Source organism: Musca domestica, unplaced genomic scaffold (genome assembly GCF_030504385.1).
Source record: "Musca domestica strain aabys unplaced genomic scaffold, Musca_domestica.polishedcontigs.V.1.1 30, whole genome shotgun sequence".
Taxonomy (NCBI): domain Eukaryota; kingdom Metazoa; phylum Arthropoda; class Insecta; order Diptera; family Muscidae; genus Musca; species Musca domestica.
The window spans coordinates 9,831,189-9,850,077 of record NW_026712300.1 but is presented as its reverse complement, the minus strand read 5'-3'; the positions used below and the strand labels follow the sequence as shown (position 1 = coordinate 9,850,077).

General features: G+C 33.5%; 1 protein-coding gene across 9 annotated transcripts in view; it reads right to left on the bottom strand.

Annotated features, from left to right (window-relative positions):
- The window catches only part of LOC105262572 (uncharacterized), a 736,506-nt gene that overhangs the window by 587,932 nt on the left and 129,685 nt on the right, over positions 1-18,889 (bottom strand). The window contains exon 2 of one of the 9 annotated variants that reach the window (XM_059124815.1): positions 15,297-15,424. The exons of the other annotated variants lie outside the window; for them this stretch is intronic. Within the exon in view, the coding sequence (XP_058980798.1) occupies positions 15,312-15,424 (113 nt within the window). The 3' untranslated portion in view covers positions 15,297-15,311. Of the gene's footprint in view, positions 1-15,296; positions 15,425-18,889 lie in introns of those variants that run through there. 9 annotated transcript variants of the gene reach the window in all.

Below are 18,889 nucleotides of genomic sequence, written 5' to 3'. Positions count from 1 at the left end.
CATTGTCGCCGTATCTGTCAACTTAGCATTAATACAAAATAAATTGTCAAAAAGAACTTGAATACATTTAGTCTTAAGATCACAGAAGAAGAATAAAGTGGCATTAAGCCAAAGCTCTTGTCATTTTAATTTTTTCATACCCGTAATTGGCGCAGTCGCGGAACATAGCATCAAAAGATACTAAGAAAAGAACCAGACATTAAAACTAGTGTGTCAAAAACACTAATAACAGTTCGCAAAAAAAAAATAAAATAAAAAACAGCGAAGATTTTATCTAAAAATTTATGAATAGACAAGAAGTTTTCGACGCAAATCGAAATTTACAAATGGAACAAGAACAAATTAATGAACTAAGTGAAGTTAGAAGGCAAGAAATGGCTATCAACCAACTTCATCAACAGCTGGAACAGCAGCAAATACAACAACAAATACAAGAACCTGAACAACAAATATTGCTTACTCCGAAAGACATATTGGCACAATTTCGACAACTAAAACCGCTAGAAAAGGACCATTCGGTGACAGCATTTACCGCATCCGTGGAAGCAATACTTGATTTATGCCCCAGGAATAACCAGCAGCTAATACGTTTATCCATAGCCATCGTGATGAATGAAAAAATTCTTCGAACAACAGGAAATTACATCCGGGAGATAGGACCTGACGCATCTTGGCAACAGATAAAAACTAAGCTGATGGACTATCACCGTACAAAATCAACATATGGGGACGTATTTAATAAGTGTCGTAATGTTAAAGTGAGTAATTTACGAGAATTATTTAATTATTTTGAAAAGGCTAAATACGAACTCAGCCAAATATATCTTTTTGATAAAATGAAACCACAAATATATGAACCCAGCAGAGTGGACAAAGATTTAGTTAATATATTAATTGAAAAAAAAAATAGATATTCCCTTAAGGTCTCATATAGACCAAAATAGTACTCTAAATGAAGTTATTACAAGGTATACTCAAATAAGAGCTTTGGATGACCCAAGAGTCATTCACTATAGACACAAACAAAAAATACTCAAAATCAATCAACTAATCAACCACACGAAACTAATATTAGCCAACATTCAAAACGACCATACCAAAATCGTATTAACACTAACCAACAAAGAAACAATACACAAGATAACAATACTGGATTTCAACACAGGAATAATTATAATAATAGACCAAGCTCGGGGCAAACCCGAAATTCTCATATGAGTATAGGGACTCAATATACTAATCGTGATAATGAACCCATATATATGGAGATAGACACCACTCAGGAAGAAAGAGTCGAAACAGAAAATGAATTAAATTTTTTGACATTGCCTCAAGGGCACAATTACCCTTAGTATCATTATCAATAGGAAAACAGAAGATTAGGTGCCTAGTGGACACAGGTTCAACCACTAGCATCTTAAAAGAAGGTATTCTTAAAGAAGAGTACCCAATGTCAGAATTAAAAAATCCATGGGTTTACAAAACCCTTAGTGGGACCAAGGAAGTAAAATATGAAGTAGTAACACCGTTCCCAAAGGAATTAAGGTGTGAGGGTAACTTGCAATGGAAAATAATACACTTTTCCAACAAAAATTTTTCTGGCATAATTGGTCAGAATTTTCTAACGGGATTTAAAGCTAAAATAGGCAGCGAACTAAAATTCATAGAAATCTAGGTCAAAAATTATATTTCGAGGAATACATATACCCAGAGTATATGGACGATATCTCTACACTCGAATCAATAGAAAACGACAACATAGATAATTTCAACTTAAGCCATTTAAACTCTGAAGAGAAACAGCTAACCCTAAGGTTACTTAACGATTTTAAAGATCTCTTCTTTAAAGAAGGAGACAACCTTTCAGCGACACACGAAATATTTCACGAAATAGTTACAACTACAGACAAACCTTTATATTCAAAAACATATAGGTATCCGCTGATACACGAGTCGGAGATAAATCGTCAAATTGAGGACATGCTTAGGCAAAATATAATACGAAAAAGTAATTCACCATACAATAGCCCACTATGGATTGTGGACAAAAAATTGGACAACTCAGGGATAAGGAAATACAGAATCGTTATCGATTACAGGAAACTAAATGAGTTCACAGTGGATGATAAGTACCCCATTCCTAATCTAAACTCATTATTGGACAGACTGGGTAGAGCCCAATACTTAACAACTCTTGATCTGGCGAGAGGCTTTCACCAGATATTAGTTAGAGAGGAAGATAGAAGAAAAACGGCTTTCTCTACACCTTCAGGTCATTACGAAATTGTTCGAATGCCTTTTGGGCTGAAAAATGCACCCTCGACTTTCCAAAGGTTGATGAATGAGGTCCTTAAGGATCACATCAACAAAACATGTGTTGTATATATGGATGATATCCTTATATTCAGTACATCACTCCAGGAGCATATGGTCACTTTGAGGAAAATATTAAAAACCCTACGTAAAGCTAAGCTTAAAATACAAGTTGACAAATGTGATTTTTTGAAGAAAGAGACTCAATTCTTAGGTCATGTATTAACCGCTAAGGGTATAAAACCAAATCCTGATAAAGTCTCTATTATTCGAAAATTGAGAATACCAAACACTGCAAAACAAATAAAATCCTTTCTGGGAATGACAGGATTTTATAGGAAGTTCATCAAAGATTACGCAAAAATTGCACACCCAATGACGGTATGCCTGAAAAAAGGTCAGTCAATAAATATCAACGATCCCAATTATTTGGTAGCGTTCGAAAAATTAAAAGATTTGGTGACGAACACCCCAATACTGAGATATCCAAATTTCTATAAGAAATTTAAAATAACTACTGATGCTAGCGATTTCGCAATCGGGGCAGTACTTTCTCAAGAAGGACACCCAATTGCCTATGCATCTCGTACATTAAACAGACATGAATGTAATTATGCTACGGTGGAAAAAGAATTACTCGCCATCGTCTGGGCAGTAAAATACTTCAGACCATATATATATATGGTAGAGAATTTTATCTCGAAAGCGATCACCAACCGCTGAAGTGGTTAATGACGAAGTACTCCGGCAAAGATATCAACCCAAGACTCCAGAGATGGTTAATAAGTCTAGGAGAGTACAACTTCTCTCTCGAATACATAAAAGGAAAGACCAACTACATAGCGGATTTCCTGAGTAGAATACGAGAGGATGAAATAAACTGTTGGCAACCGGAAACCGACAATCAAGAGGCACGAACCGCTGATTTACTAAGTGGGGACATAGATCAAGACGATATCGCCTCATTAGAGGTACAAACAGTTCACTCTCAAGAGTACGACTTAGGGTATAACGTACCAATACTAGAGACAGTGGTTAACAGATTCAAAACACAAATAATCCTCGTGGAAAAGAAACAAAACCCAACAACTGTAGTTTTCGGAAACAAAAGAATTTTCCTAGACAAAGACGATATTGATAACGGATTGACCCTCGAAATCTTGCGCAGAGAACTGGTAAAGGGCAAGTTGGGAATATTTTCATACCTTAATGATCACGAATATTACAAAGTCTACAAAATAATAGAGAGTGAGTACTCCATGAATCATCATATTAAGTACATGGAATGTACAAAGTACTCTAGGGATATAGAAAATGAAGATGAATTGAAAACTCAAATTGACCTCTTTCACAAAAATGAAAGCTGCCATTGCGGCATAGTGGCGACGTATGAGAAACTAAAATCGATAATCTATAATCCAAATCTAAGAATACAAATCCATAAAATTATAAATAACTGCGATGTATGCAGCGGTGGGAAATATGACCGCAACCCAATCAAAAGTAAATTCTACACAACACAAACCCCGAAAACAATAAACGAAGTAGTTCACATTGATACATATATAAATAGTAAACAATCATTTATAACTTTTATAGACAAATTTTCAAAACATGCCATATGTTTTCCACTCCCAGATAGGAATGCAAGAACTATCCTAAGTAAGATTCAAGAGTTTATCGCTATAAAGGGAAAAGTAAAAAAATTCGTTTTCGATAATGAATTTAAATCGGGAACAGTAACAGAATATTTAAGTGGAGAAAATATAGAATTTCATACAACTAAACCAAATAGTCACACCGGAAACTCAGACGCAGAGCGACTTAATAACACCATAACAGAGAAAATTAGAACACTTAATATCGAAGAGAAAATACCAGTTATTATGCAAATGAATAAGGCTATTACTCTTTATAACAACAATTATCACAGCACAAGTGGGTGTACACCCCTTGAAGCCCAAAATCATGTGGCCGACCGTAATAAAATATATGAACTACTTAAAAATATAAAACGAACAAAAATAGAAAATGCAAACAAAAACAGGGAAACATACACTGAAAATAGAGAGAACGGGTTCATTAAAAATTACAAAAACGTCATACATAAAGAAACGGCAAAATTTATTAAAAAGAATCTTACCAACATTCACGATTCTAATATCAAACGACCTACCAAATTTTCAGACAATCATCCCCATCATCCTGATCATTCTAATAACCCAGACGAAGGCGGTGGTAGAAATCACACCCCTTCAAACTGAAATCGGATTCATACCCATAGAAGTATCCCAAGTAGAAATAGTCAACAACACAAAAATCGTACTACATTTGATCAACCCAGCGGAAATTTTGGAATTGATAAGTTAAATGGAACAGAATATAAAGACAATTACAAGAGAAGACAAATACGAACTCGACATAGAAATACAAACTCTTAGGTCAAAGATCGGGTCTATAACACCAAAGACCCGGATCAGACAGAAACGGGGACTACTTAATATAGGAGGAACAGTACAAAAATGGCTGTTCGGTGTCATGGACGACTCGGATCGCCAAAACATTTTACAGCATCTCATAAACCATCAAGAAAATAATCACCAAATCATAAATACTATTAACCAACAAATAAATATAAACGATAATATCCAAAAATCCATTAATAACCTAAAAGAGACAATAATAGATGATCGTGAGAAAATAACTAACACACTTAATAACATCAATACGTACAATAACGAACTTAGAAACGAAATCTTATATCACGATCAAATAATAAAATTAAAATTTCTGAATGACAAAATAGATATCATACTGGACTCTATAGTCTCGGCTAGATACAAACTATTTCATCCATCCATATTAACAAACGAGGAATTAAGTAAATACAATATCGATTTTTATAAAATTAAATTCATAAAAATGGATGTAATAATTCATGAGGGAAATATAGTTATCGCTATCAAAATTCCCATTGACATCATCACTACTAAAATCATACGCATTATTCCTATTACTAACAGTAATAATGAGAAAATCGACGCAGAAATCGAAGAAATAATAAACATAAATAACAAAACCTACAAGTTTGAAAACGAAAAAACTCTAAGAGAACTTAAGCTAAGCAAAAATTGTATAACGGAAAATAATTGTAAATTAATAAAAGACTTCAAAACAGTAGTAGAGGTAATAAATGATGGCACGGTACTCATACAAAATGCAAATAAAATGTTAAAATGTAATGATGTAATGAAATGTAATGAAAGAGAAATAACTCACACAATAGAAAACAACACTCTTATTGAATTTATATACTGTACAATCATAATAGAAGATGAACAATATTCAAACAAACAAGAAATATATATTCAAAAATTTGACGAAGATAACATGAAAAAAAATTATAATTTTTCAAGTACACCATCATTCAAGGAAATAGTAAAAAGAGAAATAAAAAATATTAAAGAAATACAAGAACTAAAAATAAGGAACATAATTTCAGATACAAGCACAATTGCAATAATAATAATTTTAAGCATTACTATTATATATGTTTTTCTAAAACTAAGAACAATCCAAAATAAATACAGAATTCAGGAGAATCCTATGACAAAAGGGGGAGGAGTTATGTACCTTCACCCTAATGTTGCCATTAACGCTGACGACGACATCAGCATTATTGTCCAGAAATACTTGAAATAATAACATAACAACGATCGCACTGATGTTGCTTCCGTTGCCAATGCTAAATCAATATTTCGAAACAATAAATTCTGAATCAGCTAAACCAATAAAATCCATAATATACAAAATAAGCATAATCGATAATATACGGAATAAGCATAAACAAAACGTTTTTAAAGTCAACAGAAAGCAGCAACAATGTTACACAACATTGTCGCCGTATCTGTCAACTTAGCATTAATACAAAATAAATTGTCAAAAAGAACTTGAATACATTTAGTCTTAAGAACAGAAGAAGAATAAAGTGGCATTAAGCCAAAGCTCTTGTCATTTTATTTTTTTCATTTTTTCATACCCGTAATTCGCGCGCAGAGCAATTGCGATTCGACCAAACCGAAAGAATTTAAATATTCACTAAGAAACCGCGGGTAGCTCACTTCAAATGGTAATCTGAATTTACGTACCTGTTTCTTAGTGTTGATTATAGAGATGAAAGAGAATCCAGTGATTTCTCCATGCAATACAGGGAGCAACGACAAGGGGATGGCTTCTATCCGGCTCGATGCGACCAAATGTTTAACTCAGGCGAGTGGGGGAATGGGCTTCGATAGCGGCAAGAGCAACAAAACTCCCCAGAGTTATTATGATGTGAGATGAATGATGTGTAGATGAGAGATGAGGGTGCGATGAGGGTGATTCGCGTGTGTGGTTTGTGAAGGAAAGAAAATATACAAGAAATAAAATACAAGGATTAATTAGTATAAATTCAATATGTATCCATGTTTTTATTGGTGATTCTTTCTTTTCTAACAATAAATTACCTTCAGTGGGGTGGCGACAGAGGCCTGTGTTCTTTCGTTTTCGTTTCTCAAAGACAAGTGAACGCAATGGTTCTAAGTGACCGCTGAGGGTCCCATGTCTGTCTACAATTACAACTACAACTATTTCCAATGAGAGCAAGGTGAGCCTACCGACAACAACCAATGCCCAGCGACGATCCGCTCACTACGGTCTCCGCCATGGGAGTTGTAGAGGAGATGCCTGTGCGCCAATCAGCATCAGTGATTGATCGAGCATTGGAAAGTTGTGGTGGAACGTATCGAACTTATACACTTCCCAAATCTGAAATGTTAATTGTTTGCGTCGGCAATAAACTTGTCAAGTTTTGCACAACTAAAGCTTCTGCTTCAAATTCAGTTTCATTTATCGCTGAACACAACGTCAGAACACATTTTTTATTAAAATTAGCCACGACTGTTCCACTCAGTCCCCTTATCTTGAAACTACTTTTTCAGTGCATATGCTAATTCGTTCAATTATTTTTTTGAGTAACGAATGCTCGTTTCGAAGAAGAGTCAATGAGATCCCTAACTGTAAATATTTCCCCAGAATATTTGACCTTTACTAGAGCTGTGGGCAGTATAATATCATCATGACTCTCTGACACATGTGTTTCCACATTAGAAGGTTAAGCTCCCGAACTGGACGAACATGGCATTTCTTCTACGATATTCTCTGTGGTAACTATAGCATTTCTCAGGAATGCGTTAGTGTACATAGGTGTATGTTTTGCAAAAAGAAGCACCGCACTAAACTGCATTTATCAAATAACGTTCAAGAGAGATCTGCCCAGCTAAGATTGGTAGCAAGAGAAAGTAAATACACTTTCCGTTCAGCAAATGGACGCCAAGCAACCAGATGCTGAGAGATCGAATAAAATCTTTAATTGATTTCTACCAGTACCCTCACATTTTCGTATCACACAGATAATGCTTCCCATGCCAACGAAAAATTCTGAACAGATTACGGGTACCGATCAACAATACCTCACACTTTTTTTTGTTACGCAAATGATAGAGTTTTAGCGCAGGTGTGAGTCTGGAATGGTTTCCATATATGGCCGTAAACTTGTCTCTAAAAGTTGGCCATTGTTCATAACTTCCGTAGAAGTCTTGAGTGTCACAAGGTGGCACTTTAATACAAATTTTCGACATGTCAAAAGTTGTACCCGGAGAATACACAGGAGAGCTGTGAAGCAGTGACGAATTAGTAACATCGCCTCTGACGGTATTAATTTGACTTTGTTTTCTTTTCTTCAAAATCTCAAATAATTTACCCTTTGTAGTTTGGTATTTGTCTCTGAGCGAGCCAAACATTTTTCTGGCTTACATTATATAAACCTTTTATTCTTCCTCTATTTATGCTAAATACACACAATCAAATGCACTGCGTGCATTTTGCCAGTCCTCATCAATGGCTTCTATTTTGGTTTCTATTAAAGAATCCGAAAATGGTTCCTCGGGAGTATTTTCCAATTGAATGCAAATATTCATAAGGCTGTCGGTTTTGTTTTCAAACTAAGCACTGAATCCATTTTGTTTTTCTATTTATTTGTATGTGTATACATATGAGAATGTATTTATTGTAATTTATTAAATTTTTATTAATATTTTTTATTGTTATTATTTATTATTATCCACAAAAATATAATTATCACTTTATTGTTCTTAAATAAAATGAAATTATTTCTGGAAATGTTTTTTGTATTTGCCATATAATTTGGTCTTTATTAGTAAAAGTTTAATTTTTTAACTTTTGGAAAAAAAATGTTTTTAATATATTTTCATGATTTGTTTTATTAAACTTTTATCATAAAACTATTTATTTTTATTCAAAATTATTTATGTGTATTATTAATTTTTTTTATTCAAAAATGTATGCAAAGTTATATATGTTATGTCAGAAACTTGCGTTGCGTTAGCGAGTAATTGCACAACGTTTCTGGTCCAGCAGCTGATCGATAGTCGATATGGGAAGCACAACAGGCGTATTGATCTGGCACAGCAATAAAAATATGTGAAATAGATTGTTTGTTCATTACAAATAGCACAAATTACGAATGCGACAAATGTAATACAAAACAAAATGACATAGATGCCAAAAAATGATGGAGAATGTAAAACTGATTGTGGTGTTTTATAATGGTGTTATTGTATGTGTTTTTGATAGAGTTAATAAGCAATGAATACAAAAAAAATATCTCGTTTTCTTCTCACTTCACACAAACGATTTCTTTTGGAAATGGCAGAGCTGATTTGTTGAATGTATGTGTGCCGCCACATTCAAACACAGATGAAAACACAGCAACATTTCTTACTACTTTGAAATTAATTTTAAATTAAAATTAGTGCTTTTTTTTTGGAAAATATCTTTTGGCAAATGAGCTCGAAGGACCATGTACAAGTAGAGTAGATTTGATCTGAAATTTATTGCTGCACAAAACGAACAACAATATTATTTAGCAAACTACAAACAAACACATAAGTATTCTGGCGATACTTACGTATGTTGTCTGCACAAAGGGAAAAGCACTTTAATTATGTTTTCAAATTAGAAAATGACTCAGTCGGTCAACTTTATTTATTATAAAATTCACAATTTGTTGATCTGGCGATCCACACATTGAAGACATATCGCACTAGTTCTATATCGTAGAAAACAAATTCCCAGTATTAACTGAAGGCATAATAGGACGTGATATATTAACAAAAATTTTATGCAAAGTTGACGGTACACCATCAACTTCTTCGTACACCATCAACTACGCTTCCCTTATATACAAACGATAAGGGTTCGGAGGAGACTAAGATACCGGCACGTACAGAACTAATAATTCCGGTTCACCAAAACATCGATGAAGACAGCATAATATTGAACAGAATCAAGAGATTTCATTACCTCTATAATAGAAGACTTCCACGATATATTTCACTTACCGGGAGATAAACTAACAGTCAACAACTTTTATTCACAACACACTTTTACTCACAATATTAAAAACTATAGATTACCGGAAGCACAAAGAATGAAATGAACAATCAAGTGATAGAGTTGTATAAAGATGACATAATTGAGAATTCCGTCAGTCCCTGCAATGCATCATTGCTAGTGGTATCAAAAAAGTCAAAGGATGATAAAAAGAAGTGGCGTCTTGAAGTAGACTTTCGAAAATTAAACCGTAAGATAATAAACGACAAATTTTCACTAACCAGACTGGAAGATGTTCTAGACAGGCTGTGCAAAGTGAAATATTTTTCCACGCTAAATATGACAAGCTCGTTTCATCAAATAAATCTTGACAATGAATCTGACCCACTTACACCGTTTTCCACAGGAAATGGTCACTAACAATTTAAGAGACTACCGTTTGGTCTAAAAATGTCATCAAACATTTTCCAACGCATGTTAAGAATAGCGTTAAGCGGTTTGGATACTGCTGCCTTCTATATGTTGACGATAAAATAGTATTCGGATGTAGCCTGAAACACCACAATGACAAATTGATAAAAGTATTTAATCGCTTAAGGGGATACAATTTAAAATTAAATGCAACCAAATGCAACTTTCTCATTCCAGAACTGATTTATTTTGATCATTTAATCACAGACAAAGGCATAAAAACTAATCTACAGAAGGACGAAGTAATCAGAAAATATCGTATCCCGAAAAATGCTGATGAAACCCGGAGCTTTGTAGCATTCTGTAACTACTATAGACGTTTCATACCGAGATTGTCGGACATTGCAAAATGTTCTAATGCTCTATCTAAAAAAGACAAACCTTTCGTACGGAACGAAGAATGGCAAAAAGACACTACAAGAAAAACTAGTGAGACCACCAATCGTACAATATCAGGACTTTAAGGGGTCATTTATATTAACAACAGATGCCTCAAATTATGCCCTTGGTACTGTCCTCTCACAAGGAAATATTGGTTCCGATTTACCTATATCATACGCTAGCACAGCGCTACAAAAACATTATCTGAACAAACCAATCATAGAGAAAGAGTTACTAGCAATTCATTGGGGAATCACCGTCCTTTAGTATCGCTGTTCTCCCATAAGAATCCAACATCTAAAATGACACGCATACGAATGGATCTTTCTGATTATGACTTCGATATAATATATAAAAAGGGCAAAATAAACACAAATTCTGATGCGCATTCCCGGATAGCGCTGAACATAGAAACACTGAAAGCAATGATTCCAATTAGAACATATGAAAAACGAATACTTGCTATGACAAGAGCCATGACTAAAAATTCAAACAAAACCACAACCAACCAACAACAAAACGAGAAAATTAACAAAAAATTAACGATCAATAATATCCTTTTTTAGGATTGCACATCTATTAGTGATATAAAGTGCATGAAAAAACTTAAATGTATACCAGAGAAGAATACTGAAAAAATTCACAAAGCAATATCAGATAATAGGGTTATAGTCAAATGCAGCGATGATCCATCGAATATAAATTTGATTTTAGAGAAGTTGATATCAAAAGTGCGAAATTCAAGATCGGACTAGTTGGCACTAAATAAAAATGATAACATATTCAATAACATAGACGTCGAAAAGTTTAAGATGATAATTACAAATAAACAAAAACAACAAATAACAGGTTAAAAAGCAGTAAGTTCGGCCGGGCCGAATTTTTAATACCCTCCACCATTTGCAACGAATTTGGAAAATTTCCAAAAATAAAATCCTTAAAAAATGTTGTTAAAATTTTAAAAATACCGAATATAGCCGTTATATTGAGGTCTACAAGACGTGGACATACATAGACATTGTTTGTCATAAGCCATTACCAAATTCAAATTCGAAACTTGAAATAAACGGTGAATAATGTAGCCAAATCATCAAAATATCGTATATAAGGAGGTGCCGTTAAATTGGAGCTGTGCGAAGACCTGGACCAGCATAGACAATTTTCTGTCACAGGTTGTAGCATCCATTACGAACTTCAAATACCACATTTCAAACAATTTCGGTGGGTATTGTACCTAAATTCGTCAAAATACCGAATATAGGGAGGAACTGATATATGGGGGCTATACGAAGACGTGGACCTGCACAGACAATTTTCTATCTTAGGGTGTAGTATCCATTTTGAACTTTAAATACTAAATTTTAAATTACTTCCGGGATAAAGGTCTCTAAAATCATCAAAATACCGAATATCGGGAGGTACCGTTATATGGGGGCTATACGAAGACATGGGCGTGCACAGACAATTTTCTATCTTAGGGTGTAGTATCCATTTGGAACTTCAAATGCCAATTTGGAAACAATTCCGGTGAATAATGTCCCTAAAATCATCAAAATACCGAATATAGGGAGGTACCGTTTTATGGGGGCTATATGAAAACGTGGACCTACTTGACCCATTTACCAACTTAACCTGTCTACAGGAAAAATAAACATATGTGCAAAATGTTAGCCATCTATCTCAATTCATTCGAAAGATAGCGTGATTACAAAAGACAGACGGATATGGCTAAATCGCTTTGCCTTTGCCTACTACATAACACCAAATGTTGAAACAGGTTACTCACCATATGCTTCCTTGCATACCAAATAATGAAGTAACAAGTTAAAAAGCAGTAAGTTCGGCCGGGCCGAACTTTTAATACCCTCCACCATTTCCAACGAATTTGGAAATTTTCAAAAAATAAAATCCTTAAAAAATTCTGTTAAAATTTTAAAAATACCGAATATAGCCGTTATTTTGGGGTCTATACGACGTGGACATACATAGGCATTGTTTGTCATAAGCCATTACCATATTCAAATTCGAAACTTGAAATAAACGGTGAATAATGTAGCTAAAATCATCAAAATACCGAATATAGGGAGGTACCGTTATATGGGGGCTATACGAAGACCTGGACCTGCACAGACAATTTTCTGTCTTAGGGTGTAGTATCCATTTTGAACTTCAAATACCAAATTTGAAACAATTCTGGCAAATAATGTCGCTAAATTCATCAAAATACCGAATATCGGGAGGTACCGTTATATGGGGGCTATTCGAAGACGTGGACCTGCACGGATAATTTTCCGTCTTAGGGTGTAGTATCCATTTTGAACTTCTAATACCAAAGTTGAAACAATTCCCGTGAATAATGTCGCTAAAATCATCAAAATACCGAATATAGGGAGGTACCGTTATATGGGGGCTATATGAAAACGTGGACCTACATGGCCCATTTACGAACTTAACCTGCCTACTGGAAAAATAAACATGTGTGCAAAATTTTAGCCACCTATCTCAATTCATTCGAAAGATAGCGTGATTACAACAGACAGACAGACAGACGGACAGACAGACAGACAGACGGACAGACAGACAGACAGACAGACAGACAGACGGACATCGCTAAATCGACTTAGAATTTTACGCTGATCAAGAATATATATACTTTGTTGGGTCTGATATGAGTATTTCAAGGAGTTACAAACGGAATGACAAAGTTAATATACCCTCCATAGTATGGTGGAGGGTATAAAAAACAATACACCCATTTATAATGAGGAAGATTATGTAAAAGAATTGACACATAGACTATGTTTTTCTTTTCGCAAAGCAAAATATGTCTTAGAAGAAAGCGAAATCAAACGAACCTCTTTACAAGGTAAATCCAATCCATTGAATCTAGCAATCGAAGATCAAATTCTTCTTAAAGTTATGAATCGAAGAAGGTACCATCCTCCCTATCGGGGTCGGTATACAATTATTAAACGAATTGGCGTTAATTTTTCAATACCGATCTGCCGATCTGTCGGCATAAAGAAAAAACGAATCTTTTATTTAAGCACTCTAAAGTGTTGTTAATTATATTCTGCTTTGGCACTGTTAAGTGCCAGCAAAACAGAAGAAAAATCCACTAGTGACCAGTGGCGTTTTTAAGCGCTGGCTAAAAAAATTGGCAGATTTTTTCACATAAATGTCCCTCTCCACACGAGATTTGTATCAGGGATTAAAGTAACGTCTTTAATCTCCGCATGCTCTATGTTTCGCGCTGCCAATGTGTCCCTCGCCAGCATAAATCATTGCAGACAAGGTCTGATGGGATAAAGCTTCGGCTTGACAGTTCAGTTAGATTTGTCTCAGAAAAACTGGCGCTATTTGGATAATACTTGGAAACTCCATGGGCCAGTTGTAATTCATGGACGGAGACAAAGAATCATCCTATCCGATGTATTCTTTGGTATATGTGGACACAATGATTTGGCAGTGAAAAATAACGCATTAGACTGAATATCTCATAGTATTTTGACCGTACTAAAGCGTCAAATCTCTTTACTCAAAGAGATTTTTCAGAAATTGTGTACAGTTTGCGTATACTGGCAGAATTGAATTGTTTAAACCTGACTTTGGATCACTCGTAGTTTAGTAGGAGTTTCTGAAAAATAAAAGTCCCCTCAGAATCCGAGAACGTACGAAACGAATACGCCACAGCATTATGAACAATTTGCTCCGATAACACTTTAGGTTGGCTGTACAGTTTCAAACTTCATTTTCATTAAATTGCGTTTATGTTACATTTGTGTAATACTGGTGATTTTACCCTCTTTGGGTAATGTCTAATACCTCTTAAAACGACTTCGCACTTCGTAAATAATGTCAAAGGTAATGGCATATCATACAATTTTTCGTTTTTAATTGCCTTTAGAGTATTCCGTCAACTCTCCGAGTACTAAGAAGGCATACGATTAAGTTCTAATGCTAAAAACCCTTTGTACAAAGGCAATGATGTTCCATGAACAAAAGCTCAACAAAATAGAGTCCACTGTTCTAGTGGAAAAAACATTTGGATTGGTGTTTTCATAACTTTTAATTCTATTTTCAATATATTTTCGTAGCGATGGTAAAGGTAGGCACGCTTGACTGACTGACTTGTATACTATAAGTTAAAGGATTCTTCTCAACGATCTCATTTGGGCTCAACGATCTCATTTGGGCTCAACGATCTCATTTGGGCTCAACGATCTCATTTGGGCTAAGGGAAATGATTTCTCAACTGGACTGAGAGGAAGATTGTTATATACACAGTAATTAACATGTCACGGAATGTGGGTCATGACATATAATCCCCGGAGAGAATCTCTGCATCATAGGGCAGCATATTTAAAGAATATCCTGATTTATGGAGTGTAGTGTGTCATTATGAATATGATTGAATTGGTCAAGGCCACAGCTAGTTTATTGCTTTCATGTATTCTTGCATTGTTTTTTGTGTCATGCTCACTCATATGTGTCCCACATATGGTGAAAATTTTCCAATTGGAATTGAATACTATTGTAATGAGTTAGAATTCCGCCAATATCCCAATAGTAAATTTGTTCAAGTGTTGTTTTTAAATATGAATTTGAATGCATGGCAACATATGTGGAATATTTCATATACACTTACATATGTAGTTGCACGATATCGAACTCTGTTCCTATTGGCTGGAAGACTAAGAACTCAATGTATTCAATAGATGACAGGTAATCGAAAGATGCCGAAGGACTGAGCGCCTCGAGAACAGATAACCAGGACATCCAGAGAGATAGACTTCCGGATAAGAAGCTATATTAAAGGTAAAAAAGAAAAAAACGCTGCATCAATCTAAAGACGTTAGCAATTAGTATGTGCTTGTCGCTGATAATCAGTTTTATTTTTGTTCCATGACACGTTTTTTTTTTAATATTACAAGAACTAAATTTAAGACTTGGTGGAGGGTATAAAAATACGAAGGTCCAGGCAAATATGATGAAAACGATTGTTACTTTAGTACAAATTTTTACAGGTAAAAAAGAGGATTAAGAGGTTTTCACTGCTAATGTAGAGTTGGTAAACAAAACAGTTCCTGAGCAGAAGAAGGAGTTCTTCGTTAAGTTCGCTCCTGAGTTATTACCTGATTGGAATAAAGCTTATAAGCTTGTCAAGTCGTCTGATGCCATTCTGAACAAGGTAACTGGTAAAACTCAAAGAAATAGCAACTTGCAAAGTTTCGCTATGAAAATAGAAAGTCTTGTTTCTGAGCTTATGGAAATTCAGATTTCTGAATTAGGTGAGCAATGTAGGGATGATATAATCGCTACAAACAATCTGGCAGCATTCAATATATTCCTGAAAGGCAGCAGGATCAACGAATTTGTTAAAGCATTGAAGCTAGTCGTGTATCGACTTTAACAGATACACCGCAAATCGCAGAAAAATACGTATCTGCTACAAAACAGAAGGACTTGATACATCATAATACAATATGATTGGGATAAGAAATGCAATAAATACAAATATTACAAAAACAATAATAATAATAAACTTTATAACAACAATAACGATAATAATGGTTATGACCGAAATAAATATGATAAAAACAATAAAAATTATAATATCAATAATAGACGAAATAACAGTTAAAATAACAACTCTAATAGTAGGACTAATAATGGGAATAGGAACACCATCAATAACGGTAACAAAAATAATAATAATGGAACAAATAACAGAAACAACAATGACTACAATAGAAGGGGCTATAATGTTAACCATGTACAAGGTCAGGGAATGTTTGTCTTCGGAGAGTCAGAAACATATACAGTAAATCATCTAACCTCAAGGATTATATGAGTTTGAATATAATAGGTCTAGACTATCCACTTGCGTTTTTGATTGATACAAAAATTGTGTACCGTTATGAGGTAAATCCCGAAGGTTACTGCAATCCTTTTACTGTTAACAAGCCGAGGAAAATAATTAAATCTTTTGGGTCAACTAATGTTAAAATAGACATAAATGGTATCGTTATAAAAGATAGTGTTCAAATAGAGTCAACTGATATTTCACTTGGTACAAATGGGATTTGAGGTAGAGATTTTCTATAAAAATATAAATGTAATTTTGATTATGATAGGTATATCTTAAAATTTAATTGAAATAATGAAAGCGCCACACTTCCTATACATGATAGTTCTTTCAAGATTAATCAAGAAGTTGTGCCGAAGAGGAGTGAAATCATTTTACCTTCTACAATTAATTTGGTGAATGTTGCAGCCATATTATTACGAAAAATGACAATAGATCATATAAAATTAGAAACAAGTTCATTAAAGCAATTACAATGTACTCACAGCTTTTTTACTAACATAGTAGTTATACTGACAATAGTTTTAAAAGGATTTAAAGCGGAATTAATTTAGATGGCTTGAGTGAGTCATAGTCCATCTAGAAAAAAAAGATTTAACAACAAACAATTTTTATAAGCAGAAAATTAACCTAGAAGACAAAAATTCTGTTTATATTAAAAATTATAGATTACCATTAGCACATAAGGAAGAGATAGATACTCAAGTACAAGATGTTTTGAAAAGTAAATTAAATTAACCATTAGTCAGTACCTTTAATGTACTTTGCTATTAAGTTAACAGCATTTTCGACATAAAATGGTCATTATGAGTATATAAGATTACCTTTTCGTCTTAAAATATCACCTAATATTCTGTTTATATTAAAAATTATAGATTACCATTAGCACATAAGGAAGAGATAGATACTCAAGTACAAGATGTTTTGAAAAGTAAATTAAATGAACCATTAGTAAGTACTTATAATGTACTTTGCTATTAAGTTAACAGCACTTTCGACATAAAATGGTCATTATGAGTATATGAGATTACCTTTTCGTCTTAAAATATCATCTAATAGTTTTTAACTAATGTTGACAATACCTGGTTTGGAGTCTGAGGCATTTCTTTATGGTTATAGTTTACAATTTTCAGATGTAGCTTGCAATACCACAAAGAAAATCTCATAAATGTACTTGATAGGCTGAATAGATACAATTTGAAACCAACTGTAATAAATGTTGTTTTTTGAAACCAGAGGTAGTTTATTTAGGTAATTACAATGGAAAAACATAATGTCCAATTTTGAAAAAGACGGAATATCTAAGACGATTCGTAGGTTTAAACTTAGTCACTATGAATTCGTTACCATAAAGCTAAGGATGTAAATTTTTAAATATATATATACAAATTGGTTTATTTCTTGCATTTTTTTAAAATATTGTTGTTTTTGCGTTTTTTAAAATATTGTTATATTGTTATCTGAAGATCTCAGTTTTTTTCCTCCATATATATATATATATATATATATATATATATGTATATATATATATATATATGTATGTATATATATATATATATATATATATATATATATATATATATATATATATATATATGTATATATATATATATATATATATATATATATATATATATATATATATATATATATATATATATATATATATATATATATATATATATATGGAGGAAAAAAACTGAGATCTTCAGATAACAATATAACAATATTTTAAAAAACGCAAGAAATAAACCAATTTGTAGGGACACATATTTTTTTTATTCAATTACTTAATATTTCACATAAAATATTGTTAATCAAAAATAAATCATTTTTACTTTATGTTTTGAGTTATCATCAATTTTTCAGGGCACTTTCCTATAAACGCACTCTAATTTGCGAGTCACTTTGACAGTATTAATAGTATGTGGATGATCCTTTGTTGTGGATTGTCTCAAAAATACGATCAGGCATTGATTTCACTAATTTGTATACCCTTCTCCAACGTATGGAGGGTATATTAAGTTCGTCATTTCGTTTGTAACACCTCGAAATATACATTTTAGACCCCACAAAGTATATATATTCTTGATCAGCATAAAATTCTATGTCGATTTATTAATGTCCGTCCGTCTGTGGAAATCACTCTAGCTTCCGAACAAAATCAAGTAGATTGATAAAATTTTACCAAAATCTGCATTATGTCTGCAGAACTTTTGGTATTGGAAATGGGCCATGTAGGTTCACGTCGTTGTATACCACCTATATAACGGTACCTCCCGATATGCGGTATTTTTATGATTTTAGCGACATTATTTACCGGAATTGTTTCAAATTTGGTATTTGAAGTTCGTAATAGATACTACAGCATAAGACAGAAATTGGGCCATGTAGGTTTACGTC